This window comes from Neocloeon triangulifer, unplaced genomic scaffold, assembly GCF_031216515.1.
Source record: "Neocloeon triangulifer isolate White Clay Creek 2 clone unplaced genomic scaffold, ASM3121651v1 ptg000022l, whole genome shotgun sequence".
Lineage (NCBI taxonomy): Eukaryota > Metazoa > Arthropoda > Insecta > Ephemeroptera > Baetidae > Neocloeon > Neocloeon triangulifer.
Genome location: NW_026775562.1, coordinates 1,293,366 through 1,319,023, shown reverse-complemented (window position 1 = coordinate 1,319,023; position 25,658 = coordinate 1,293,366). Strand labels below are relative to the sequence as shown.

Below are 25,658 nucleotides of genomic sequence, written 5' to 3'. Positions count from 1 at the left end.
CGCCGTTCTGACAAGTGTCGATAAAGACTGAATTTTAAAGCTCAACCGATCGTGGGATGGAGGTTTCAGCTCGACGATTATACTGTATGAAGAATATTATAATCACCACGCCTTTTAAATATATATGCAAAATCATTTTGTGTCCCTTGTGTAATTATGTTGCTCTTCAGGGAGCAAATAAAAGAGAGTGCCAACGTATGAACTAAATAAAAAAATAAAATAAAAAAACCAAGACGTAAAACAAGCGAGTTATAGCATGTTCTGCGGTTGATGGCGATGGTGATACCTTTGATATAATACTGTGTTCCGACGCACCGACATAATATAAAGGAAAGAAAACTCCGCAAAATGGATCTTGGGTTTCAAATTTTTATTTTTCATCAGCTCACCCAATTTCTCCGTCCCAGGGCAACTCCATCTGCATAAAACGGCTGCCAATTATTCACTCGGTCGCTTTATCTGAGCGTTGGCTCGGTTCTTTACGAGACGCAATAAAAAATTCTCGCCAGCGAATTAAGATCATTATTGTTAAGGGCCGTCGAGGCTGCAATATTCTGCGTGAACATTATTAATAAATTGTCCGTGAACGCGCTGCATGCAGATATGGGTCGACTCCATGTTGATTATCTCCATCATCTCTCAAAAATTACGAGCTACCCATGCGTTTTGCAAGCCGAAGCGTTGAAAAAAATGTTATGGTCAACGGAAGTTGAAATTTTATATTCCACAAATTGTTTTCTGGAAGACAATTTTCAAGCAATAATCAAGCAATTTTTTTGTATCTTTAGGTAGTCGAATATATCTGACAAGCGAATCGAAATGAACTAAACTTTGCCAGGTATAATTCGGTGCGTGTCTTGTGCGTGCCTTCTTCCTGTATATAATTTCACCAACATCACCTCACGCTTCGCAAATCATCTTGATGGTCGAAGAGCCGCAGCCATAAACAAGTTCTGCGCATTATAATCTGTTCTATAAATAGCGGTCCAGCGCCAACGGTCGTCGGAGCCTTGTGGGTTACCTTAAATATTACTTTTGCAAGGTTTTGCACCGGAATTTGCTTCTACTGCTTCTTTTTTATGATTGCTATTAGTCACATTCCTTAGAGAAAAAGCTAGCTAGAAAAATTCCATTACTATTTCACTTATTTAATTTGTTTAAAATGAAATTGGCGGCTAAAATTTAGTGTCTTAAATTGTAAATTTTTGCTTTAAAATTTGAAATTTGTATAATTAAATTCTAATATTTTTGTCTAAAACATACTGAAATAAAACAGAAATTTAATAATAATAAAACATACCAAAATAACAGAAAATTTAATGCTAAAAATTTTGTTGAAAATGGCAAAATTAATGAAAAAATTTCATTTTAAATAATTAAATCTAGTTTCAAAAAATTTATAAATTGCCATTCAAGATTAGTGCAAAATATGAAAATTAAAAATTAAATGAAATAAAAATTAAATCTGCTAAATGTTAAATATCAAACCGCCTTACTTCTTCCTTCTTTTTTGCAAATTGGTATCTTTTATATTTTGTTAGCTTCAAAATGTAATAATCGAAGGTGTTCAGACCAAATACGGTGACTCGCGTGTGCTTTATTACCTCTTTTTCTAGAGCGCAAAATTGATTGATGGCCCATTTTCGGCACTCTCGGGGCTCAATGTCGCCGGCCGCGACGTGCAATTAGCGTTCGAGTATCGAACCTAATAATGTACAGGTCATTAAGAGAGGCCGTGCGCGTATTATCGACGATCTGATGGCAGCCGTGGAAGGCTAGCAGATTTTGCAGTTCGGATTGTAATTATGAAATTTGTTATTCGAGCGAGAGATAGAGGGTGTGGCCTTGGCAAATAACTCAAATCCGAGGGCCCGTCGGCGGATGAGCCACGCTTGCGTTTTATATATTTTTGTGCGCATTAACTTTGGATTAAATTTTTCATGCGGCGGAGAAATTCAATGAGGTCGATATCGGCGATCTGCATCGCGGATTTGCTTTTCGTAATCTTCTGCATGAGCCTCGCTTTGTGGAAAGCCAAATCCGCCGACCGAAACAAAAAGAAACGGGTTTGCTTCTCGCTCCTTTTTTATCTCCCACAATGGGTATTATTTATCCTTCGAGGGCCGCGGGGACTTGGCGCGAGTGCTGCTTTTTTTATAAATATAAGTACACGCGTACTTTTGGTAGTGCCGTACTGGACGAGAATTATTGAAGGTCTTCAATTCTTTTGGTGTGGTTTTGTGCTAAGAAAACGGATGCTGAAACGGCCAGAAATTACAGTGATTATATCAAAAGCGCACCGAGACGTGAAATTTCAGCAATATGGGGATAAATCTGCCAAGTTAAGAACTCAATTGGACCACATTCCTTATTCAAAAGCTTCAGAATTTCATTCTAAAAGTCCATAAAATGAAATTACTTCGTATTATTTCAAAATTTATATATTTCAATTTTGACAAATTAAAATTCATGATTATATTTCATCGTTTTAAATAAATTTTGAAAGAATTTACAGCCCATTTTTTTATAATTATTGAAATTCTCATTAAATTTATCAATAATTAATTTGAAAACCTCTTAATCTGAATGAGTCGTGGGACATGTACAAATGAGAGTGATTTTTAGCTTTGGTTGTAAATTATATGGTCATGTTTGAATTTTGCAGGAATTTAACCCCCTGTAAAGCTTCTTGATGTAAAAGTTAGAGGAAGTTCAAAGGAATTGATTTCTGAATGAACATCATATTATTGTTATAATTTTTTTTTATATATTGCATTATAATTTATCTATATCTCGTTTTTTTGTAAAGAGTCAGCTCTTTTTTGATCTACTTTAAATTAAATTTTAAAAAATTAACAGATTTTGCTTAGATCTCAATTATTTATATTTCTATCATATTTAATAAAACATGCAATCTTCAAGCAGTTTTAAATTAAAAATAACTGGCCGCATTATAAGTAAAAAATGCTACGAAATTTTATTTAATTCAAAAACTCTGAGCCTTCGATCTGCGAATAAACTTTTACTGCTACGATTATTGACTTGATAATTGCACACCTTGCGACTTTTTCTTACCGTCGGCTCGCACTTCAAACGTATTCGTCGATTACACAAATAAAAATCACAGCGGTGCGCCCTTTAATTGGTGGCCATCGATTAATTGCGTGTGGTCTCGCCTGGATATATCTTTCATATCAGCGATTTCCGCCGCTCTATGCGACCGGTTTTTCTAGATTATTCATTAAGTCGTAAAGTGATACATAAATCGACAAAATATAACGAATCACCGCTTTTTAACTATTGTCGTAAAAATCAACTGCATAGTTCAATTTACGCCCAAATTGAATATTATTTATTTCCTTTCGAAATTCCGTAGATGGAAGATAATAAGGTCCAAGAGCGTGCAACTCTCTATAACTAATTCGATTTCGCGACGGAACACACAAAAGTACTTATCTGGGAAATAATATATTTCAGGCTTTAATCGCCAATAGCCATTGGGGGCGGGCGGACAAACGCAGAGAGGTGTGCAGCGCGCGGCAGCTAAACGATAAAATCAGGCTGCAAGGCTGCTCGTTCGGCGCGCGTGTTGTATCATAAAAATATAATACTCTCAGTCGGAAAGATTAGCCGCACACATACATATAAAAATGGCTAATTTTCCGCCGCGCCAATAACATTCAAGTCCAAATTGCCTCCTTCTCTCCGCTTCTTATGAAACGCGGCGTAATTTCAATTTGCAGGCGTAGTGGGTGGCCTTCTTCTGCACTTTGTATACATCCTCGTTATATTTATAAAAACGTTATTAAGTATGAGAACGAGGAAGTCGAATGCAACAATGGCGCGCTAATAGGATTTAATGAGTGGAAAGCGAACGACAAAGCAAGCGGCTTTGCAGCGTTCCGTAGAGGATAATATTTTTCTCGCTTCCTCTCTGCAGGTGGGTAGGCAACCTGCGTGACACGCCTTCAAGCACACCGGCTTTCCATTAAAAAAAATCACATCGGAATCATCTTGAATTGGATTCCAGCTGTGAAAATTCACTGCGGAATGTACTAGAAATTTCATTCATGTGAGAGAGAATTTAATTAGAATTTGAATGTTCGAGTTGGATTAGCAGAATAAAGAATTAAAAGGAGTAAAAACTTGAATGAGTTATAAATTATAGGAATTTTGGAAATAATAATTCTTTAGAAATTTTAATTTCACCAAAATAGCTAATTGATAGTTGTAAAAAAATTAATATTTAAATAATATATGATTGAAAACATAGAATATTATGATCTCCTTTCAGGTCAAAATAAGAATTATTACTAAAAAATCACTAAAAATTTTAAAATTCAACTGGTTTCATAACTTTATGCCTTGTCATTAAAATTGCCAAATAAAATATAATTTAATATAAAAAATATATAACCCCGTAGCCGCCGCTTTATAACAAAAAATAAAAGAAAGAAAAATCGTTTTATCTAAACAATAAATTATATCATTTAGAACATCAGTATTTGTCCTCTTAGAAACGAAAACAGGTCCTTTGTTTATTAAAATTCAAATTAAAATGTGGTAAATTGAATATTTTTTATATTATACTCAATCGGTATAAAATCACTGAAATTATCAAGGAAGAAAATGCATACTTTAAATTAATATAGTGACTTTTTACAATAATTGGAAAAAAGGCGATCGAATAAAATGAAATGCATCAAGTTTACATTAAATGGTCCCTGATTGTAAGATTAACAAAGTTAATCAAGTTGTATATTGCTTATTTTAGCAACAATGAACTTCGTTCTTGGAAGTATTGCATGTTGACTTTTACTCTGGAAATCGCTTCAGGGGACCTGTTCGTTTGCCCATAGAAATGCGATAAATTGTGAGATTGGAAAACGTCCAAAAGACTACTTTTGTTCGGCCAACGATTGTGTCGTTAATTAATTGACCGGATTAATCGCGCCGATACAGAAATTACCGGCGGCGATTGGATCGTGCAGCTGGTTCGCTGCGCGGTTTTTGGCCAGCTCGCGAGTGAAACCGCTGGCTTATTTTTTTTATGCATGTTGCGAAATTCAATTCAGCCGGCTCGGGAGCCTCATGTTTCACATTTAATTGGACGTGATTTAAGAATGGTCCGCGGCAAAGTGCAGAGGTGTGTACGGCCTTAATTGAGAGTTAAAAATTATGTCGATGCAAAACCGATTTCCAACATTGGCAGTTTAAATAAATTCTTATCTCTTAATTTATGCCACACTTGAGAAAGGGCTTAAAACACAGATTTTTTTAGAGGAATTTTATTTAATCCAAGCTAATCCGACAGCATGCTGAAAAAGGTGGTCAGCACTTTTGCTATGTCTGACAGAGGTGATGGACCACCGGATCCCCAGCCTTTGAACAGCGACAGAAATGAGGACAAAACATTGTCCAAACTGGAAGGTTCAAATCCAAACTTTGAGTTGGTCGAGTTTTTAGATTCATCCCGTGAGAAGAAATCGTCTAATAAAGTAAATTTTTAACAAACTTTTGTTGATTATTATGAAAAATTTCAACCATTTTTTGGTAGGTGCGCCAACGTCTGAATCTTATCGGATATCAAAGTGAATAATTTAACAAAAAATTAAAAATATTTACAGTCTGCACTCCTAAATAGATGATAAAAAAGATTGCGTAGCATTTCATTCTCTGTTGGCGTAGAAATCAAAACTAAATTGCTTCAAAGGGTCGTATCGGAAATTGAAAACTGAATTCAAATTGAAAATTTGAATGCGTCATCTGAAATATATTTATTTGAATTTTTCGTGAAAAAGTGAATATTCCTGGAATACCCAAGTGACATTTCCGAAGTCGGCATCATTTTTTTGCTCAATTTCGTGGCCTGCTGTTTTTTAAGGTTCATTTGTACTTAACAAATAAATTTCTATCATCCACATGATTTATTATTATTTTTTCTTAATTCATATTCTTGAACTTTAGCTACACAATTTTTGTATCAACTGAGAATAATCAATAATAATGTAATTTGAAAATTAGAATAATTTTTAATATTAATTGCCATTAATTTCACTTTCATAAAATAAACGAGTTAAAAAAGAAATTCAGAAAATTCTTTAAAATAAGAGCTTACAATTAGTTGGAAAATATTAATTTAAAACAGTTTTGCCTATAGTTTTAATAAGGAAGTAAATTTTTATGGGAACAATAGAAGTTTATTTGAAGTTAAATTTTTATTCCCAAAATTTTTACATTCATATGATATGAACTACTTATTTAAAGTTTAGTTGTGCTTGACAATTCTTGTGTAGTTTCAGAAGTTTTTTCTGTAGAATTATCTGCTTGATCTGTGGTTTCATTTTCCTAATTTTATTTTATATTAGAATTAATTTGAAAAAGGATTTTTTGTTTGTTTGAAACCTCGCATATGAAAAAATGGAAATCGGGGGCAGTGGCTCGCCGGAGTCCGCTGGCCAGGGTGGTGGCGGACAAGTAGAGGACCGCGTTCGGCTCGTCCTGGTTGTAAAACAACTCGTTGGGCAGCCACATGCTCAACTCCTCCAAATAAGTGTCCTGCCCACACCAGATGTACTTGTTTGGGCACTTGAAATTACTTGCGCTGGTCCAAAAATGATTCCCTTTTAAAATAGGATCTAAATTCAAATAAAATTAAACCAAAAATTGTCAAAAAATGGTTATTTAATACCGAACTGCAAGTTTAGGATGCAGTTAAATTCCTCCATAGTCTCAAGACCGAGCAGAGTTAAATCTTTCGAGCAGCAAATGTTTGATGCTTGGACAAGATTCACCTAAATTTTTAAAAAATGTATTTATTTATTTATTTTTTTTTTTTTCAAAAGCACTTTTTGAAAGAAAAAATAGTAGGTCTTATTGCAGACGGTGCGAGTCTGGATGACATTCGGAGGAATATCTACAATTGATATTTTCACAAAAAATTTATTTTTTAAATGAATAAACAACTGTAATTAATGGTTGAAGTGCACGAAACGCATTTCGGAACGCAATCGGCGCCTTCATCTCCGATAGACTCCTTCCAAAATACCTTTTCTGAAAAATTTTCCTGCCAAAATTTGTTAGCAAATTAATATCACTCTAATTTCCTTTCACTTCGCATATGTATTGGTGATTAGCTTTGCAATACGTTGGTTCCAAGGAGATCACGCCATTCGAGTTCATGTAAATTGTAAGGCAACCGTCAGAATTGATTTTCGATTTTGAGATCCATTCCGGTTTTGCTAGCATTTCATTTATTCCGCACCACGCGTACTTTCCTCCGCAGTTTTTCGTCGCTCTTCCGCTCACCCAGAATCGTTTACTTCCAAAAATCTTCTTTCCTGAAATAATAATTTATTTGAAATAAGTTTTTCTTCATATTTTATTATCCAAAACTGTTTAAGAAGTTCTGCATGCATTTTAATTTGGCCTCCGTTTGAATTGTGGCTAAAGATAATCGGCCTGAGCAACAAAAAGAATCCACCGTTTGCTGGTCACCCTATTTAAAAAAAAAAAATTAAAAGGCTTTATTTTTTTGTTAAAAAGGTGCGTTTGTCTCACAATGCTTTTGCCCACGTAAAAGGAAGTGTTACAAGCAGGTTCTGGTGGAGGGTTTAAAGCCGGAACTAAAAGTTAAAATAACCACAATGGTAGATAATTATTCTTGATTGCGAAAGTCTACATTTTATTTATGGAATTCTGAGATAAAAAATTTTCAAATAGCATTTAAAACATTTCTGGTTTCAATATAATCCAGTTTAGACTAATATTTCAACGCAAAATTTAATTTATTTAATAATATAAATAAATTCAAAGTTCTTGTAATGAAAATTCATTTCGCGGGACAAATAGATCAACTTTTATTTTATTATAATTTTGTTGAATAAGAAATTTAGCAGACTTTGTTTTGATTTATTGGTTGTTCAAAACAACTCACATTGTCTTTGAGCCAAAAGAGCTGCAGTAACCTCCTGAAAAAGCACTTCTTGATTAATTTTAAAACAAAGAAATTCCAAATTTTGTATCTCACAGTACTGGTGCAGGAAGAAAGAGGACAAGCGTTCTGGATGCAAATCAAATTCTTCTCCCTGATTTCTGTTTCCATTTTCAACCGCATAGCAGCCAAATTCACGCATTCGACGTAACAACTCTGCGGAAACTCGCAAACGAAAATGTTCTTTTCGGAACATATTCCGTTGGTCACGTTAAAATCTCCCGAAGTGCTAAAATATATACGAATTTTTTGTCTTGCATTTAACAAAATCATTCGTAAATGACCTGATCGGGCATAAAGATTTTTTGTTCTTAACCAAGACGCCGTCAAAAGTGTCAATCCAGAAATTCGACTTAGCTACGAATATTTTTATTTTAAAGTTTTAAAAGTGGACAAAATATTCATACCCTTTGATGTTAGATACAACTTTGTTAAATTATTATCAAGTTTCGATGACAAATTCAGCAAGTTCATTCCTCTCTTGGCACAAAATTTTGTAGCATTAAACCATGAAGTCTGAAAATTATTTTAATTAAAAGTTCTTACAATTAGTAATATTATTATAGCTCATACTTTTTGGTAATCTGGTGAGAGATAAATTCGCATTCCTCTCAAATTTGTCACGTTTAGGGGATGAGCCCTTCTCTGGCAGTAAAAACTAAGTTTCTGTTAAATTTTTGTTTTAATTCTGTCAATAAATTTAATGAAAACCGAACTCTATTCTCTTTATCGCAACTGTTATCAGCCTGGAAATTGCTAATGATCAAACACTGCATTACGCAAGAAAAATTATTGTTTGTTGAAAGTCTTTCGATCCAATCTAAAAAATTCTCATTACTTTTGTGAAATTGTATACTAAATTGTGTACTTTTTGCGAAATCTTCAAATATAGTCTGATTCGAGGACCCAAAAGTACTTGATGTTATAGACTGAAATTAATTTTTTTTAATGAAAAAGCCCTAATCAATTTTCACTTACCAAGAGTATAAGTGCTGCAAAATGTTCCAGCAGCATTTTTCAAAACTTTCTAAAAAACCACTCTCCAGCAGAAAATTGAATTTATTTCACTTCCGGTGAACGGGAAAATTAGTTTGAAGTTTTTCAATCAATTTTTTGATTGGGTTTGTTGGAAGAAAAAGAGTATAATAAAATTTTCTAGTTTAATCAGATTTTATTAATTTCAAAATACAAATCATTCCTTCCTCTGCTACTCCTAAAAATTTGAATTAAAAAATATGACGTTCTTGTTTTAATCGTAATTTTAAAATTTTTACTTCACAAATGAAGAAGTTATCTGACGTGTGCGATTCCCGCCGCAGACCACTGAGAGTGGAACTTTTGGCCAAGTAGAGCAAGGCGAATTTTCGTTCCTGATTGTAAGTCAGTTCTTCGGGCAGCCAAAACATCTTCTCCGTAAATGGCGCTTTATTTTCGGTGGCGCACCAAACGTAGCTGCTGTGACAATTGTAGCTACTGGCGCTGGTCCAGAAATGATTGCCCGCCACAGTGGGATCTAAATTTTTGTCCACTTTTTAAAAGGAACAGAAATTTTTGTTAATTAACCATCTTGAAGAGTAAGCAGACATTGGAATTCCGACACAGTCTCGATGCTCAGCAAATTCATATCTTGAGAGCAGCAAAAGTTGATAGCATTTCGGTATTTTAACTGATTTTATTTTTAATTAGAATGGTACAAAATTTCTAAGAAATTAATCAACTTGATTAAAGTAAATATGGTATCGTTTGTTGCAAATCTTCTTCTTCATAACACTAACTTTATTTATAGAAACCACTGAAAATAATAATTTAATTTAATAAAATTATTAAAAAAAAAGCCTAACCAGCCCCTTTAGAACAAGAAATGCACGTAGGGGTGCAAGGAATTTGGTCAGTAGCCCTTGTAATTGAAACCAGTCTATCCGTTTTGCTGTCCTATAATATAAAATTAATTTATTTTCTTTTAAATTAAATAAAATTAACCTCGCAGAGATATCTCAGGTTGGCATCGCAGGGCGCAACTTCGAATGCGAGTTGCTGCTGCGACGAAAATCGGAGGCTCAAACACATTTCTCTGGCAGCGTTTGCCATTTTAATGTTGGAGATTCTCTTCGTCAGAAAAGGGTCTTCCAGAACTTCGTTGAGGCCGCACCAAGCAAACTTTCCTTTGCACTCGGAGGTGGTTCGTCCGCCAATCCAGATGGCCAAATTCGAAACAGTCTCTTTGGACATTTCCCCTGATTTTGTTTATTTTTTGCTGCGTTCTATGAGAGAAATTTATTAAATAATACCAGTTAAAAATTCATGGACGCAATTCAATTTTTCCTTGGAGTTTATAACAGCCAAGGAAAGTCTCTCCGAGCAGCAATACGAATTCACAACGAGGTGGGTGTACTTTAAAAAATTATGTTTGATTGAAAATAATTAAACAACTTACTGAGCGCTTTCCAAGAAAGAGACTCGTGTTGCACATTGGCGTGTGGGGAGAATTCAGGGTAGGAACTAAAAAAAAAAAATCAATTAGCGCTGCATGTATTGGATTTGAATTTTTCTTTTTGTCAAACATTTCGCATTGGCTTGAAGAACATTTTCGACCTCCTTATTCGTTTTAATTTTTAATTTTCTATTTAAAAAGCAAGGTTTCAAGTTTTACGCCGATTGTGCAGGTTGTCAAAGGACAAGAACTTAAAGCGCATTTCGTATTTCTCTCTCGCGCTTCTTGGTTAGCTTGAATAGATTGTGAGTTGTCGGAAGCAATTGTGAATCCAGTCTTTTTCCTTGATACGTCTTCAGCAGTTGTTGTTTTTCGCTCCATACTTGTAGTCTTTTTAAAAGTTTAATTTTAGCACAAATATTTAAATTTAAAATTTTATTTGGTAAACATTTTCTTTTTTTATGGAAAATAATAATTTATAATTTTAAATAAAAAAACCTTGTAATATTTAGAATATTTATAAAATGTCAACAATTATACTGAAATTTTAAAAAACCATATAAGTACAACTAAAGGTCATTTTTAATTGCAATTGTAGAGCAAAAAATATGTTTAATATTTTGGAACTATTTTAAAATGGATTATTTTTCATTACTTCGCAAATTAAATTTTAATTTTATCCCATTTTTAAACCTATCGGACTAAACAGATAGCATAATTTTTATTTTAAATTTTAATTCATTAGTCACTGCAATTTTGGTTGTTTCTGCCTCCGTGATGGTAGTTGGTGCAGGAGTTGTCGTAGTCGTGGGTTCTGGTTCGCATTCTGAGTAGCAATTAGACGGAAATTCGCAAACAAAGATCCTCTCCTCGGAACAGTTTCCAGCTACGAAATTTAACCCAGACCTCCAGCTACAAAAAAATCCAAAATAAATTTGGTCCGAAAATAAGTATTTGATTAAACTTGTTGGCGAAAACGCAGCTAATATTAACAATATTTTTTATTTGAATTGAAAACGTTCTTGATATTTCCTTGGAGGTTGAACGCCAGTAGAATAAATTGTCAGATCGCATAGCACCAAACCAAACCTCTTCTATGTCCAACCAAAAACCTGAAAAATTTAATGATTATAAAATTTAAAACTTTGAAAATTAAATATAAAAATACTTTGAGCCAATAAATGGGCCGTTAAGGTGATTTCATCTGCTTTGCTCTTTACGTGGGCCAATCTCATTCCATACTTTGAGCAAAATTTCTCAGCTCCGAAAAAAGTTTTCTATTTAAGTTAAATAAAAATGAATTATTTATATTATGAATTTTAAAAGCAAGTATACTTTTTTGATAAATGAGAAGAAATATTGGTCGTTGACTAAAGTTGTCAACTGCAAATCCTTAGCTTTCAAAATGCAATATTTTGAAAGTTTTGTTATCTATAATTTATTTAATATTTAATTAAATTTTTAAATAAGTCTAAATTTTATAAAACAAATTATACCAGCATATTGCATTGATTTTCAAATACGCTATATTCTTTGGACAAATTTACAGCCGGGATATTTTTTGAGAAGTCGGACACTCCAAGAGCACGGTTCATACAGGTATTCATACATGACTGGTATGAATTGGAAGCGATTTCGCCACTCCAGCCTTTTAATTAAACAAAATATAATTTGATATATTTTTTATAAATTGATAAAATACTTTCAAATTTGCACTTCATGTGAGCAGACAGTAAGTGCGGCAGATCGTCTGTCCCGTCAGCTTTGATGACTGCAAACTTTTCACAGGTGTTTGTAATTTAGTCCTTAAAAATATTAAATAAACACAAACCATAAAAATCGTAAAAGGGAACGATTGAGTGACGCTGAACATTTTTATATTTTATACTGGTTGGCGAGCGGCAATCTCAGTCCATCGCTGATGGAAAAATTTAAAATTGCACAATCAGGAAATTCAGTTTGCGCGAGTTTATTTACAAACAGTCGCGAACGTGCTCCACTTCACAACTTTGAATAAAATCTTTAGTAAACGAATTGTGAAATTTTACAATGTGCGACATTTTTATCTCTGCAGTGTGATGAGTTCGTTTGTGTCATTCATCAAAAGAGGATGGCACCTTTTGGTCTGCTCTTGGCTATTTTGCAAATTTTTTCCCTGGTCGAATCCCGGCGACTCGGAAAGAATACGCAAGACCTTTGTGGAGCTAGAGCCAGCAATAAGGGTCGTGTTTACCAAATCCACGTGCATCATTTGAGTTTGGGGCGTTCGGACGAATCTTCTTCATCAGAATCCTTCAGTTCATCCGAAGATCCCCGAAGAAGAAATAAGTTTACCTGCTTATCCAGCAGTTCCTCGGACACTTCTTCTGACACAAAATGCTGCAGATTGAAGTGCAACAAAAAATGGCGTCCTTCTGAAAGATCTCGTTCCAAAAGTTCCTCTTCAGAAAGCGCCTGGGATCCTTCATGGGATGCCTGTGATTCCTGGGACTCTAAAAGCTGCATACTTGAGTGCAACAAAAAACAGTCATCTTGTGAAAGTTCTGTCGACAGCAATTGTTTCAAAAGTTCCTCATCGGAAAGCACTTGTGATTCTTCATCGGATAGAAAATGCTGCAACAAAAATCGGGAATCTTCTGAAAGTTTCTCCAAAATATCCAAAGATTCCTCTTCAGGGAGTTTTTGGGATCCTTCATGGGAGTCTTGGGACAGAAAATGTTGCAGAATTGAGTGCATAAAAAATCAGCCATCTTCAGAAAGTTCATGCGATAGCTCTAGTTTCCAAAGTTCCTCTTCAGAAAGCACTTCTTGTGATACTTCCTCAGTCACACAGGAAAGAAAATGCTGCACTTGCTGCAGACTTGAGTGCAACAAGAAACAGCTAACCTCAGAAAGTTCATCAGACAACAACTCTTGTTTCAAAATTTCCCTTTTAGAAGGATCTTGTGATTCATCCTGGAATGGAAAAAGCTGCAGACTTCAGTGCAACAAAAAGTGTTCTGAAAGTTCATCCGAGAGCTCTTGTAGCCCAAATACCTCTTCAGAAAGTATTTCTGATTCTTCCTCGGACAGTAAGGACGGAAAGTGCTGCAAACTTCCGTGCAACAAAAAGTGTTCAAAAAGTTCATCCGAGAGCTCTTGTTGCCGAAGTTCCTCTTCTGAAAGCATTTCTGACTCTTCCTCGAACGGAAAGTGCTGCAGACGGAAGTGCAACAAAAATAAGTGTTCTGATAGTTCATCTGAGAGCTCTTGTTGCCCAAACTCGTCTTCAGAAAGCACTTCTGATTCTTCATCCTCGGACAGAAAGGACGGAAAATGCTGCAGACGTAAGTGCAATAAAAAGTGTTCTGAAAGTTCATCTGAGAGCTCTTGTTGCCCAAATTCCTCCTCAGAAAGCATTTCTGATTCTTCCTCGGACACAAAAGAAAGAAAATGCTGCAGATGCAAGTGCAACAAAAAAAAGCTATCATCTGAAAGCAACTGTGATTCTTCGTCATCTTCTGAAAAAATTGTAAAAAAGAAGTGTGCGAAAAAGAGTTCATCCTCGAAAAAATGCTCACCTAAAAAGAAGACAAAGCAATGTTGTCGCCAACGAAGAAAAGTTTTAGCCCGATCGTCTGAAGATTCCTCAATTGGACGCAGTCTTGTCCAAAACTCGAAATCCGATTCATCTAGTGAAATTATTGATTTCGGCGAATGGAACCCTCTTGCATGGGGCTCTTATTAAGTTAAAATAAAATTCAAAATTATTTTGAAAAATAATGAACATCATTTTTTGTTTAACAATTCTGTATCTTTTATTGCAAATTCAACATTTTTCTTCTAAACGGTGAAAAAATTTTTCAATTATTTTTTTTTCGCTCAACAGTATAATTATTGATTGACCCTTAAAGTTATTGAAAAAATATGTATATCATACAATAGTATTTCTCTTTTCATACCAGAGACTTATAAATTATACATTTTGTTTTCAAACAGCCGCTGTAAATTTTATTGCAAATTCAATATATTTTTAATTATTATAAAATATATATAATAATTAAAAAATTATATTAAAAAATATATTTATATTATATTATAAAATATATATAATAATTAAAGAAAAATAATAAATATAAGAAATAAAAAAATTTTTAAAACTAAAATTTGGTATCAGTATAATAATATAGTATTTTTTAAAGCATTTATATAATTTAACAACAACCTTTAATAAAATAACATCCTTCATTTCTGTAATTAACTTGCTGGCCATCATGTAGTCAACTAATTTAAATATGTGCGGACAAGTGCAAATTTTCGTCGAGAAATAATTTAGCTCGCGGAATGCAAGCGAAAGAATTTAATTTTAATTGCGTGCGTCAAGCCCTCTGATAATAAAACGAAAAGTCATCAAGTTTTTCTCTCTCGCAGCATGACAAGAGTTTGTGCAGAAGAGCCGCGCGAATCAGTGACAAGGACAGAGTACAAGTCTCGCGAGAAAGGTCTGCCCCCACTCGCCATTAATTAACTTTTGGGCTTATGGTAATTAGTTTCTTTCAAATGTTGTCAATCTGCCCTATACAACAAGCTCGCCTCCATACTACATACATCTCGTTTGGTGTGTTGTTAAGTGGTGTACGTACCACCTGCTGAACCGTCAGCCAAATAATAAAGAAAGACGTTTCTAGCTGGCTGGCTTTTGACACACGCTCGAATATATAATTAAATTTGTTTTAAGAAGAAGGTCACTGAAAAAAATATAAATTAAACAGACCGCGTTATTTTCAAATGCGAACCAGACGTTTTTTTATTTTACATCTTTTTTCAAGCTGGAATTATTGGGCATCACACGGTTTTGAATCTGGGGTGCTGGCGGCGCAGGGTTCCTCTTCAGAACTACTGGAACTACTCGAACTGCTTGAGCTGCTGGACGAGTGTCGATGCCGATGGTGGGAACAGGAGGAACTGCTTGAATCAGAGCTGCTGCTGGAGCTTGAGGAACTGCTGGATTCTGAGGAGCACGATTCCGGCTTTGGTTCTTTAATAATGCTTTCTGGCGCATCGATGATTTGGGTTCTGAAAATTAATAATTAATTAATAAAACTTCTATTTACTCAGTCCTTCTGATCAATATTTCCTTCATTATGCACTTTCAAGGTAAAGTGAAATAAATAGATGAGAACGTTTTAATGGGATCTTCTCCACTATTAAATATAAATTTTTATTAAAATTAAAATCTGGAATTGAATTGCTAGGAAATTGTATTTATTTAAAAATCATTTGAGTAAAAATTTTAACATTTTTTGTAGGAAAAAGGAAAAAAATAATTCAATGCACTGCTAAAGAATTGATTGAATTCCTCGGAATTCTTCTTAACTTGTTAATTATTAGTGATAGTTTTTTTTTGTCGATTTTTTTTAAAGCTTAATCAAAATTAAATTTTAGAAATTTCTCTATTCCTATAATTTGGTCATTTGAAATTTAAATATTTTCAAAACACAAAAATCAATTTCTTTTTATCAATATTTTGGAGTTTTATAATTTAAGGAAAGTCCATTATTTGAAATTTAGTATAATTTTGTATTTAAATATCTGATTAAAAAGTATTCGATTCATTTTAATCGTCCTACTAATTGGAATTCCACATTAAATTTCCTATTAAAAAACGCGCAACACATTTTGAACTTTAAACTCAATGATAAAAATATTTTCAACTCTTCGTGCCAGAAGAAATACTGTACTTACCCCCCTCGCAGCTCTACGGATTTCTCAGTTCCCTCTTCTTTGTCGTTGGCAGAGATTTGAGCGGCTTGTTTGTCGTCCCTGCTTGTGCGCCTGTGAGTGGCGGCGCCGGCCACAAAAAGAGCCAAGCACGCCAAAATCAAGACCAGTCTCTCCGTCATTGTCTCGCGAAATTAAAATCACCTTCTTCCTCCTGCAAGAACGAGTTTGAAGCTTTCAGCTCAGATTACGCCGCTTTTATCCCCAGCCGATTTTACCTGACATGCAGTTTTTGGAAAACATTTCCGGTTGTTAGTGACGAACGGGCCTTGTATAAGGTCGGAACAACAGACCGATAAACTCAATAAACTGCTGACCAACTTCTTAAAATTATGTCAGCAAAATAATTTTGACATTGAAAATTGTTTTTCAAACAAATGGTTAATTGTTTCTCAGTTCTCACTTTAAACTTACACGAGCCTAAATTTTTTTTATTAATAAATTTTAATTATTATGAATACAATTATTTAATTTGAAAAAATAAAAAAAGTTCAAATTACCTAAATTAATTAAAAAAAAAATAATCGTTTCTGAATAATAGAAATTCCATATCAAAATAATTAAAAAAAAATTAATTAGAGTAAATAGTTTCTAAGATAATTATAATTTTACCACAATAAATTGCGATAAATTGTTTACATCCGACCATCTAATGGATTACCTGAGCAGACGCAATTCGCCAACTTTTAAATTTCCTGCCACTTTTGGCGCCATCGCGCTGCACGGCTGCACCACTTAAACCACGCCCCCTTTTCAGACCAAAACAATCCACGAAGGAGCGAAATCGTGCAATTGAATTAATATTCTTTTCGAGCGCTTGGTTTCTTCAAAATTGTGAATTGAAAATGTGAACTGTAAGACAAAATCTTATAATTTGTTCGTTGTAATTAAGAAATTTTTATAATTCTACAGAGCCAGTCAAGAGTTCAAAGTTGCCTTGCATGTTGTATGGCTTTAGACACAATCGACGTCGCAGTTGCAGTTTTGTTTCCAATTTTTGGGTCACTCGTCAGCCTTTATTTTACGGTTTCCTTCTTGAAGTTTGCAACACCCAATGCTTGGATGAGGCAAGTATTTAAAAAATAAAAAATCACAAATATGTATTATGTAATATAATCCATAAATTTTTATTAATAAAAATATGTAATTAATTTGATAAACTTTGAATCAGATTCGCCGCCTGGGAAACTGAAAGAAAGTCCTCGGTCAACCGGGAACCATTGAAATCAAGCTACTTTGAACTTACGAGAATATTCTGCGAGTTAGTCAGAAAGGAAGAAAAAGATCTGACCATTTTGGAAATTGGCTGTGGCGGAGGTAATATTTGATTTAATTTAAATAAATATCATCTAAATAATTAAAATTTAGGAGTAAACCTGCAGTTCTTTCCTCCGAACAGCTCTTTGCTGATGCTCGACATCAATCCCCACTGTGAAAAGTACCTCCGAGAGAACCTGAAGAAACATCCGCACCTAAATCTACGAGAGTTCATCTGCGGGTCTGCCGAGAACATTCACCAGGTGCAGTCAGGGTCTGTGGATGTTGTGGTCAGCTCGAGGACGCTCTGTTCGTTAGACGAGTCCAAAGCATTGAAGGAAATTTTCCGAGTTTTAAAACATGTGAGTTAAATGGAGCTTTTATGTGGTTACAAATTCTTAATCACAATAAAAATAATACTTATCTTGATAGACTCAAATAATGCTAATTGAATAATCAATTAATGCCAAAAAACTTCAATAAGATTAATTTATAAATAATTCTTTTTTTTATAAAAATATTTGTGTACTCATTCCTTCATTTAAATTTGATTTTATGGTACTTGTTAATCATAAATTTTAACATTTTCAAATTTTCAGAATGGAAAACTTGTTTTTGAGGAACACATTATATCTTCGTCCAGGACCTGGAGAATAATTCAGCAATTTTTATCAATTTCTAAGTAACGCTGTAAATTTTCCCCAAATTATTATCTTATCAATTAATTTTTTATTTCAGAATTTCCAAAACTCTCTGTTTCGGCTGCAGACTCAACAAAGAAATAATAAGTGCCATCAGCCAGGCCGGATTTCACAAAGTGCAGCACAAAAGGATTGACCAGAGTTTCTCGTTGGCAGGCCAACTGCAGCCCTACGTAGTCGGAACAGCGACCAAACCATGAGCTTATCATTAAAAATGGAAGAATTCAATTTCGAAAGTGAACTTTTTGAAAGTGAAAAGCCTGACCCGCTTTTGAACAAGGAAAAACCTCAGTTTAGACCGTTATACTTTTTCCCCAAAGACTACGAAAGCATCAAAGATCTCGATGAAAAATTCAAGTCGGACCCGAAGTTGTTGAAGCAATATGCAGACTATCTTTACTTCAAAGGCGAGTACACCGCCGCGCTTGGCGTTTACAAAGAGCTGGAAAGTTTGTACCGAGGAAACTCTTTCATGACAAAGTGTGTGCAGGAAAGTGCAGCGTGGTGTTTGGCTAAATTGGGTCGGTGTGACGAGGCTGAGACTTTAGTTCAAGGATTGCAGCCCGATGCCAACACATACGAAAGCAAGCACGGACTGGAATTCTTCTTGAGCAAAATAAAACACTGATAAATTTCAGTTTACATCCATACCTTTTATATATTTATTTAAAAAATATTTAATTTCAAAATCATTTCAAGCTGTAAGACAAGGAAAATTAAGATTTTAAAAGAAAATTATAATGCATTAATTTTTTTGGGATTTGTATTAAAATTAACCATTAAATCTAGACATTTTTTTTATAATATTCGGTCAGATGAGTCTGACTTTAATCTAACTAAATAATTAAATTAGTACATAGTGATGAAATTCAAAACATTTCCAAATTAATAATTGCGTCAGTAGCACTCGCTGGGCATTTCGCAGATGAAATATTTTCCTTCGTAGTTGCAAGTATCGACGTGCAAGTCTTTTCTCCATCCAATCCTGATATGGACGCAGCCACCCTCTTTGAGGTTAGCCTTTGGTGCCCACAAATCACTAGTTTCCCCCAACTTGGAGCTGTCGGCCCAGTGGTATTCTAATTTGCCGTCGATATGGTAGCTTCGCGCCGACACCCAGTAATCCCAGGCTGAAAATAGAAAATTTTGTATCAAAATTCTGCTTGATAATTAAAAGATTTTTCAATAGATAGACTTGTTGAAGTAAGAAATCTCTCAGTAGAAAACAAAATCTCACCGCTAAGTCCCTCTGCCATGTTCCAGACCACTTGCAAATCCTTTGTATTGTTCAAAGTTGCCAAATGGAGGCCCATCTTGATACATATCTTCCTAGCGTCGAACCAGTTAGTCTATTTGGCAAGAACAGTGATCAGAAAAAGTAAAATCCAAATGTTAAGGTTACGACATACCTCAAATGGATGCGAGAAAAAGTACTTTTTTCCATTGGACGCGGTCGTCAAGTTTGCGGAATCTGATTAAGCTTTTTATAATAAAATTTTTGTATTTAAATATTTATTTTAAAACTTACGGGCACGGGTGCATTTCTGGAAAAGCAAAATTAAAATAAAAAATTTAATCAGAAAATTTGTAAAACGACATTATACATCTTTTTTCAGCTGAATAACCCTTAGAGCGACGGCGGTCTCGTTGTCCCAGTGTCCCTTCAACTCTTCCATAATCTTAATGGAAGACTAGAATGGAAAGCAAACATTGATTAAAAAGGGCCAATAGTGCAAAACCCCAGGATTTTACAAGAACAATTTTTTCTCAATTTTTCATAGATTATAAGCTTAAATATTTTGACTATCACACTTATTTTCCCCGTGAATTTAGATTTTTATACTTTTTGCGCTTTTAAAAAATTTACCTGTTGCACAGGCGCCGGTGTGTTGATCTGTCTCCTCAGTTTTGTATTTTCATTCGTCAAATTTAAAATCTGCTGTTGCTGCAACTCAGTCTGATAAACAGAAATGTTTACAACATGCATTTAAAATTTCCGTTTACATTTTCCTGTTTAAAATAAGCAAAACCATACCTGTTGTTTGAGCTGATTAATTTCTTTCTCATTACCATTCTCAACTTTCTGGACTTCGATATTTTGACAAGCCTATGCAGAAGGTTATAATATTAATCAAACAATAAATTATTCTAAAATAATCAGAGAAATTTCTAAAAAAAAATATATATCCGGATTTTTCCCTTTTTGGTCTTTCCATCTGAATTTCCTTGTTATTTAAAATTTCGTTTTATCTGTCGTCTAAACGTTGGAAAATCTTACCTGTAGCTGTAGGTTGAGCTTAGCAACTTCTTCAAAATTATCATTACTCAAATCAGTTTTTTCGTCAGTCAAATTTGCAACTTGCTGCTCCAACTCAAGTATACGATCGTTTGCTTGGCAGGCCTTAAAAAGTTGTATGATATATTATTCAATTATTTCAATTCGATTTAATTATTCCCACAAGATGTCGTAAAAATTTAGTAATAAATTTTATTTAAATAAATGAGATAATTTATTAAAAAAATTTAAAATTTTTTTTTAAATACGTTATATTTTCCAAATTTTTGCTTGTTAAATTTAAATTTTTCAATATTTAAAATTAAAATAACTCTTTAGCACTTCACCTTTTGGTCCGGATAGTCGTTCATATCTTTCAACTCTTTATTTTCCTTCGTCAAATTAGTTATCTGCAGGTCACAATTTTAAAATTAAAAATACATTAAAGCAAGTTTTATTTTGAAAACCATACCTCTTCGGAAAGTTTGTCGATTTCTTCAATTTGTTTTTGCCCTCTATCTTCTAAATTCACAATTTTCTGCTCCAACTCTACAATACGAACGCTAGTAGGGCAAGAAAGCTGAAAGGTTTGAAATAAAAAATTATTCAAAATTCAAATATGCAGTTTTTCAAAAATTATAATCCTCTTGTTATGAAGTGTGGAAAAAATGCAAAGTAATCCAGAAAATTTCGGTCGAAAACTGAAGTTAGTCCAGAATTCTGGCGTGTATTTAAAAATTTAAAGTGAAAAAAGAGAAAAAAATTATTTAATTATGATATTTAATTTTTATTAAAAACCCTTGCTCATCTTTTGCGCAACACATTTATGGAGATAAATATTTGAACCCAATTTAACCCTTGATATCTCTGGCTGTCTGGCAGTAAAATTGGCATACTTGCAAATGATTTTCGTTATATAATATTTAATGGAAAAATTACATTTGTTTTTGATTAGCATCATTTACCTTTTCAGTATCATCATCATCATGATAATCTATGAATCCTTGCTGTTCTGTATTTTTTTGCTGGGTGCGCTCAGTCAAAATTGGGACAAAATTTAAAATTGTGTAGTTATATTCAATTTCTTTCGCCTGATTTATCAGAATTGTATTTTCTTGTGTCAAATTTGCTACTTGCTGCTCCAACTTCAGGACATGATTGTCCTTTTCCTTTTGGCAAGCCTAAAATAAATTTAAAGTAAGTTTCACGTTGAATTAATTCAAAATTTTAGTTTTAAAATGTCTCTATTTTCTTTGATAATTAACTTAAAATTACCTTTTCCAAAATCGAAATTTGCTGCAAAATTGATTGAAACCATCCACCATCATTTCCAAAAATGTCCTTTAAAGAGTGATAACAAAATTTATTAATAAACATTTTAAATAGAAATAATAAATGTCACTTGTGCATTTTTGTTGCCACTCAATTGTTGTTCCAATTTTTCCTGCTGCGTAGCAACCATTTCCAGCTTGTTCTGCATTTGCTGCACATCTTCAATCTGAGCTTCTACCCTTTCAGCCACCTGATCTGCCTATTTTAAAACTTTTTATAAGAAGTGAAACAAGGATGACTAAATTTAGTTTGTAAAAAACTTGGATTTATAGAAAAGAAACATTTAGAAAAAAAATCACGATCAGATTATTTAGGTTTCCCTTCCCCATCACTAATAATAATTTTTTTCGAAATTATGTATTCTTTTACCTTTGATCGATGAGAAGGAAATATATTGGCCTGGACTGTGATAATCAGAAGGCCTCCGGTCAACAACCAAAGTAGGTGCATCGCGTCTTCTTATTTTTTCGCACTAATTGTTAGATCGAATGACTCTTGATAATCTTGGTTCACAAATAAGCCGACGGGCAAATCTGCCGCGCCTTTTATCTGGGCTTCACTTGTCGCCCTTTGACATCAGTTGGTAGATAATTTGGCGAGGAAAAATGAATAAAATAACAAGTTTCATTAGACGGCCGGAGACCTTTGAGATTTAAAAAGAGGAAAAACCTCTAAACAAATCTAGCACATTATTTTCGTGATTTATAAATAAGCAGACACTTGCAGTTTTTTTTCTGCCACTATGAAACTTTATAATCCTGCCTCTAAGTTTATCACCTTTTTTACCTATTCGCTTTGAATATTAAATTTAAATATTTTAATTAAGATCATAAAAGTAAAATTGACGATTCAGAATCACCTATAATCACATATTTGGACATTTTAACCTGCTTCAATTATTTTTATCTTCCTAACTTGCCCATATACCTGAAAAATTTTCAACCAAAGAAAGCTTTTTACATCAAAAATAATTTACTTTTAAGCATTTTTCACTTAAAAACACCTATTTTTAAAGCCCTAATGGAGATAATTCATTTTTTAAATTCTCTTTCTTTTTGTATCACATTCGTCATTAGAAACTGAGTTTTCCTTTAAAGTTCGTGACCTTAAATGAAGTACATGAGGACGCGTGCTGGAGGAAAAATATAGCCGCCGCCGCCGCCAGATAAAAGATTTCATTATTTTTATTGCATACATTTTATTTAAATTTTACTCTTAATATAAATGAAAAAAGCAGTTCGATTAGGTTTAAATTTGAATTTAAAGGTCTTTAGTTGTTGTTTTTTTTTTCAGTATATTAGCAAGTGAATATTTTTATTTTGAACAACAATGTTAAACTTTACTGCGCTATTAAGAATCACTAACATGAGATCGAATTGAAATTTAAATTCCAGCCAATTTAAGAACAGAGATAGAGTCAAATTAGCGTTCACTGCTCAATAGAAGTTAAATCACTTGTTCATTTTCCTCATGTCGATCGTCGTTGATTTTTACTCTGTTTGACGGCTAAGGGCAGAGTATGCGACCTCTGATAAAAATAAGACACGTGGGGATTTTCATCAACAATTCTAATTCACATTTTTGGATTGATTGCTCAGGGAATTCAAATTGCTGACTAAATTTTGGATTAAATTTGAATGCAATTTTTTTAGGGGGAACCAAACAGACCGGTTATGTTTTGACTAAAATAAAGAAACTGTTTTATATCCAGAACTTAAGCATTGCAAAAAAGGCAAAATTTTAAATTTAACACGAATTGATTTCAGAATTATAAAAAAATAAATATTCTTGATATATTCAACTTTTAAAATCTTTTCTATACTACTGTGAATTTTTTTTTTTTATTAAATTAAATTATAAGAACGGTTGCCAGAATATTAATACTAATTAGCCACGCCACATAAGTATGAAAATGTGGTATTTTTGGTTTTCCATAAATTAATTAATTTTAAACTCCTTATCTGCTTTTGGTCGTCAAAATTGAGGTTGGAGCTGCCAATAAAAGGCAGCGTTGACAACGCGAATTTCTTATTAAATTTTCGCTTCCGCTGCGTCGAAGAAAAGGCGAGATGGGCCGCCGATTTTGGTTATTGATGGGCCTCCTTTTTACGGTCCGAGCCATGAGTAACGATCTTCCGGGCAAGAAGGTATTGTAATTAGAAATCTTACTTTCAGACAAATGAAAATTATACTTCCATCACTTTTGCAATATTCTAAATGTCAATTCTTACCAAACCAAACCACGCCAAATTGACTTCGTCAAAAAAGAAGCAAAATGCAAACCATTAATTAACTGATTTTTTTTTTCATTTTCCGTTTTTATCAATTATTTGAATTGAAATTGACTTTTTATCGCACTATTTTTCTTCATTTTTGATCTTACGTTAAATGTTTCCAAGAAAAAATCTTCAGAAGAACAAATCCTGGGCCAATTAATGAGCATGTGGCACTTGATAGAGACGCAGGCAAGTGAGCTCAAAAATTTGGACGATCGAGTGAACGTGATGAACGACACCATTATTTTGATTCCGCAGCAAATTTCGGCTCTGGAGGAGGTAATCAAGTGCATCTAAAATACATAAAATTTATATTTTTGCCAATTAAAGATCGCTGAATTCAAGTAAAATTGCTAACTAAAAAAAACGCACATTATCAATAAATTCATTTTAATATATCTATTTTACAAAATATTGTTCAAAAGTACCATTTTAAAACAAAATACATTTTATTTCAAACGACTCAATTCCCAGGGTGTAGAAAACACAAAACAAAATGAGCAGCATCTCAGTCGAACAGTGGACAAGTTGGCAAAACTTGGTAATGAACAACAACAACAGGTTAATTAAAAAAATTATAATCCTATGACTAATACAGATTTTATAACATTGCAAAATTTTTCAGTTTAACGAGATCAAAGAGAAAATGTTGTGCCGTTTAGCAAGTGAGTTTTAAAATTCTAAAGGCGCTTTTCATATATTTAAATTATATCTCAGATTTGGCAAAGTTGTCGACGCTATCCAACGGTAAAAAGTACTCCTTCCATACAAAACACGTAAGACGTGCAGTTTTTCTTTAGTATTTTTTTTATTTGTCGTTTTTCCCCGTCGGATATTGATCAGGTTAAGTGGACTGTGGCGAATGAAATTTGTGAAAAACAAGGCCTGCACTTGGCGACATTAAAAAGTCCGAAAGACCTGCAACTGGTCTTCACTGAAGCTGGAAAAATTAAACCTGGTAATTTCAATTTGTCAATAAAATTGCAAGAATAAATATTAAAATTATATTATTTTAAATTTAACTTCAATAGGCCAAAGTTGGTGGCTTTCTGCAAAAAACCACGGAAAAAAAGGACAAAGCGACTTCCGGTGGCATGACCAGTCTAAATTAGAGTTAAACAGCTCTTTATGGAAGGTCAATGCGGATAAGGAAAAGGACAGTGTTTATATCTATTATACTGGAAACCTGAACAGCATGCAAAATTTATACGAAATGTATTTTATCTGCGAACTACCAGACAAATGTTATTAATCACATAATTGATTTGTTTAAATTAGGAATTTTAAAAATTCTTAATTTTTTTGATTTTTCGTTTCTTTTAAAAATAAATTTTAAAAGACATGCGTGTTTAATTAAGTTTTTATTTAGTAAAATTTAATAAACTAAAAAAAGACATAATTTTTTATTAGTTTTATTTTAAATAAAAATTAGATTTATACTATTGAAGATATTATATTTATTATCAGAAATTTAAAATAATTTTTGATTAAATATAAAAAATTGGTAAAAAAAAAATATTTAAATCATTCCTCCATGCAGATAAAAATTTTTATAAAAAATATTTCCAGACACAATTTAAATAAATAACAGTAGAAATTTTACAAGTTGATACATATATCAGCGAGAAATTAC

The 25,658-nt window shown here is 33.3% G+C and overlaps 6 protein-coding genes and 1 long non-coding RNA gene across 7 annotated transcripts; 2 read left to right on the top strand and 5 right to left on the bottom strand.

Moving 5' to 3' along the window:
• Positions 1–5,296: 5,296 nt before the first annotated feature.
• Positions 5,297–5,684, bottom strand: LOC132204709 (uncharacterized). Its single transcript, XR_009442547.1, has 3 exons — positions 5,626–5,684; positions 5,545–5,575; positions 5,297–5,490 (listed from the first exon to the last, which is right to left on the bottom strand). It is a non-coding gene; the product is annotated as an uncharacterized LOC132204709 (long non-coding RNA).
• Positions 5,685–6,261: 577 nt separating this feature from the next.
• Positions 6,262–10,222, bottom strand: LOC132204605 (uncharacterized). The gene is made up of 14 exons (XM_059633223.1): positions 9,974–10,222; positions 9,557–9,659; positions 9,315–9,506; positions 8,278–8,350; positions 8,030–8,222; positions 7,937–7,970; positions 7,561–7,625; positions 7,396–7,498; positions 7,114–7,340; positions 6,967–7,066; positions 6,849–6,916; positions 6,692–6,794; positions 6,406–6,638; positions 6,262–6,348 (listed from the first exon to the last, which is right to left on the bottom strand). The coding sequence occupies exons 1-14, from the start codon at positions 10,220–10,222 to the stop codon at positions 6,262–6,264; spliced, it is 1,830 nt and encodes a 609-aa protein (XP_059489206.1).
• Positions 10,223–11,111: 889 nt separating this feature from the next.
• On the bottom strand, positions 11,112–12,293 carry LOC132204603 (uncharacterized). The gene is made up of 8 exons (XM_059633222.1): positions 12,256–12,293; positions 12,127–12,202; positions 11,921–12,072; positions 11,760–11,855; positions 11,593–11,701; positions 11,389–11,536; positions 11,174–11,336; positions 11,112–11,117 (listed from the first exon to the last, which is right to left on the bottom strand). The coding sequence occupies exons 1-8, from the start codon at positions 12,256–12,258 to the stop codon at positions 11,112–11,114; spliced, it is 753 nt and encodes a 250-aa protein (XP_059489205.1). The 5' UTR covers positions 12,259–12,293.
• Positions 12,294–15,174: 2,881 nt separating this feature from the next.
• LOC132204421 (osteocalcin 2-like) lies at positions 15,175–16,362 on the bottom strand. Its single transcript, XM_059632918.1, has 2 exons — positions 16,149–16,362; positions 15,175–15,479 (listed from the first exon to the last, which is right to left on the bottom strand). Exons 1-2 carry the CDS (start codon positions 16,304–16,306, stop codon positions 15,239–15,241), a joined length of 399 nt encoding a protein of 132 aa, XP_059488901.1. The 5' UTR covers positions 16,307–16,362; the 3' UTR covers positions 15,175–15,238.
• A 990-nt stretch (positions 16,363–17,352) lies between these two features.
• Positions 17,353–18,790, top strand: LOC132204572 (N6-adenosine-methyltransferase TMT1A-like). Its single transcript, XM_059633159.1, has 4 exons — positions 17,353–17,501; positions 17,553–17,803; positions 18,041–18,123; positions 18,180–18,790. The coding sequence occupies exons 2-4, from the start codon at positions 17,594–17,596 to the stop codon at positions 18,340–18,342; spliced, it is 456 nt and encodes a 151-aa protein (XP_059489142.1). The 5' UTR covers positions 17,353–17,501; positions 17,553–17,593; the 3' UTR covers positions 18,343–18,790.
• Positions 18,791–18,809: 19 nt separating this feature from the next.
• Positions 18,810–22,276, bottom strand: LOC132204571 (centromere-associated protein E-like). The gene is made up of 14 exons (XM_059633158.1): positions 22,119–22,276; positions 21,820–21,948; positions 21,693–21,758; positions 21,383–21,598; positions 20,890–20,997; positions 20,765–20,827; positions 20,421–20,543; positions 20,178–20,249; positions 20,010–20,099; positions 19,747–19,833; positions 19,671–19,686; positions 19,552–19,613; positions 19,380–19,491; positions 18,810–19,272 (listed from the first exon to the last, which is right to left on the bottom strand). Exons 1-14 carry the CDS (start codon positions 22,197–22,199, stop codon positions 19,040–19,042), a joined length of 1,458 nt encoding a protein of 485 aa, XP_059489141.1. The 5' UTR covers positions 22,200–22,276; the 3' UTR covers positions 18,810–19,039.
• Positions 22,277–23,662: 1,386 nt separating this feature from the next.
• Positions 23,663–25,412, top strand: LOC132204477 (uncharacterized). The gene is made up of 7 exons (XM_059632998.1): positions 23,663–23,896; positions 24,149–24,304; positions 24,500–24,586; positions 24,651–24,690; positions 24,743–24,801; positions 24,869–24,983; positions 25,057–25,412. The coding sequence occupies exons 1-7, from the start codon at positions 23,819–23,821 to the stop codon at positions 25,275–25,277; spliced, it is 756 nt and encodes a 251-aa protein (XP_059488981.1). The 5' UTR covers positions 23,663–23,818; the 3' UTR covers positions 25,278–25,412.
• The last annotated feature ends 246 nt before the right edge of the window (positions 25,413–25,658 follow it).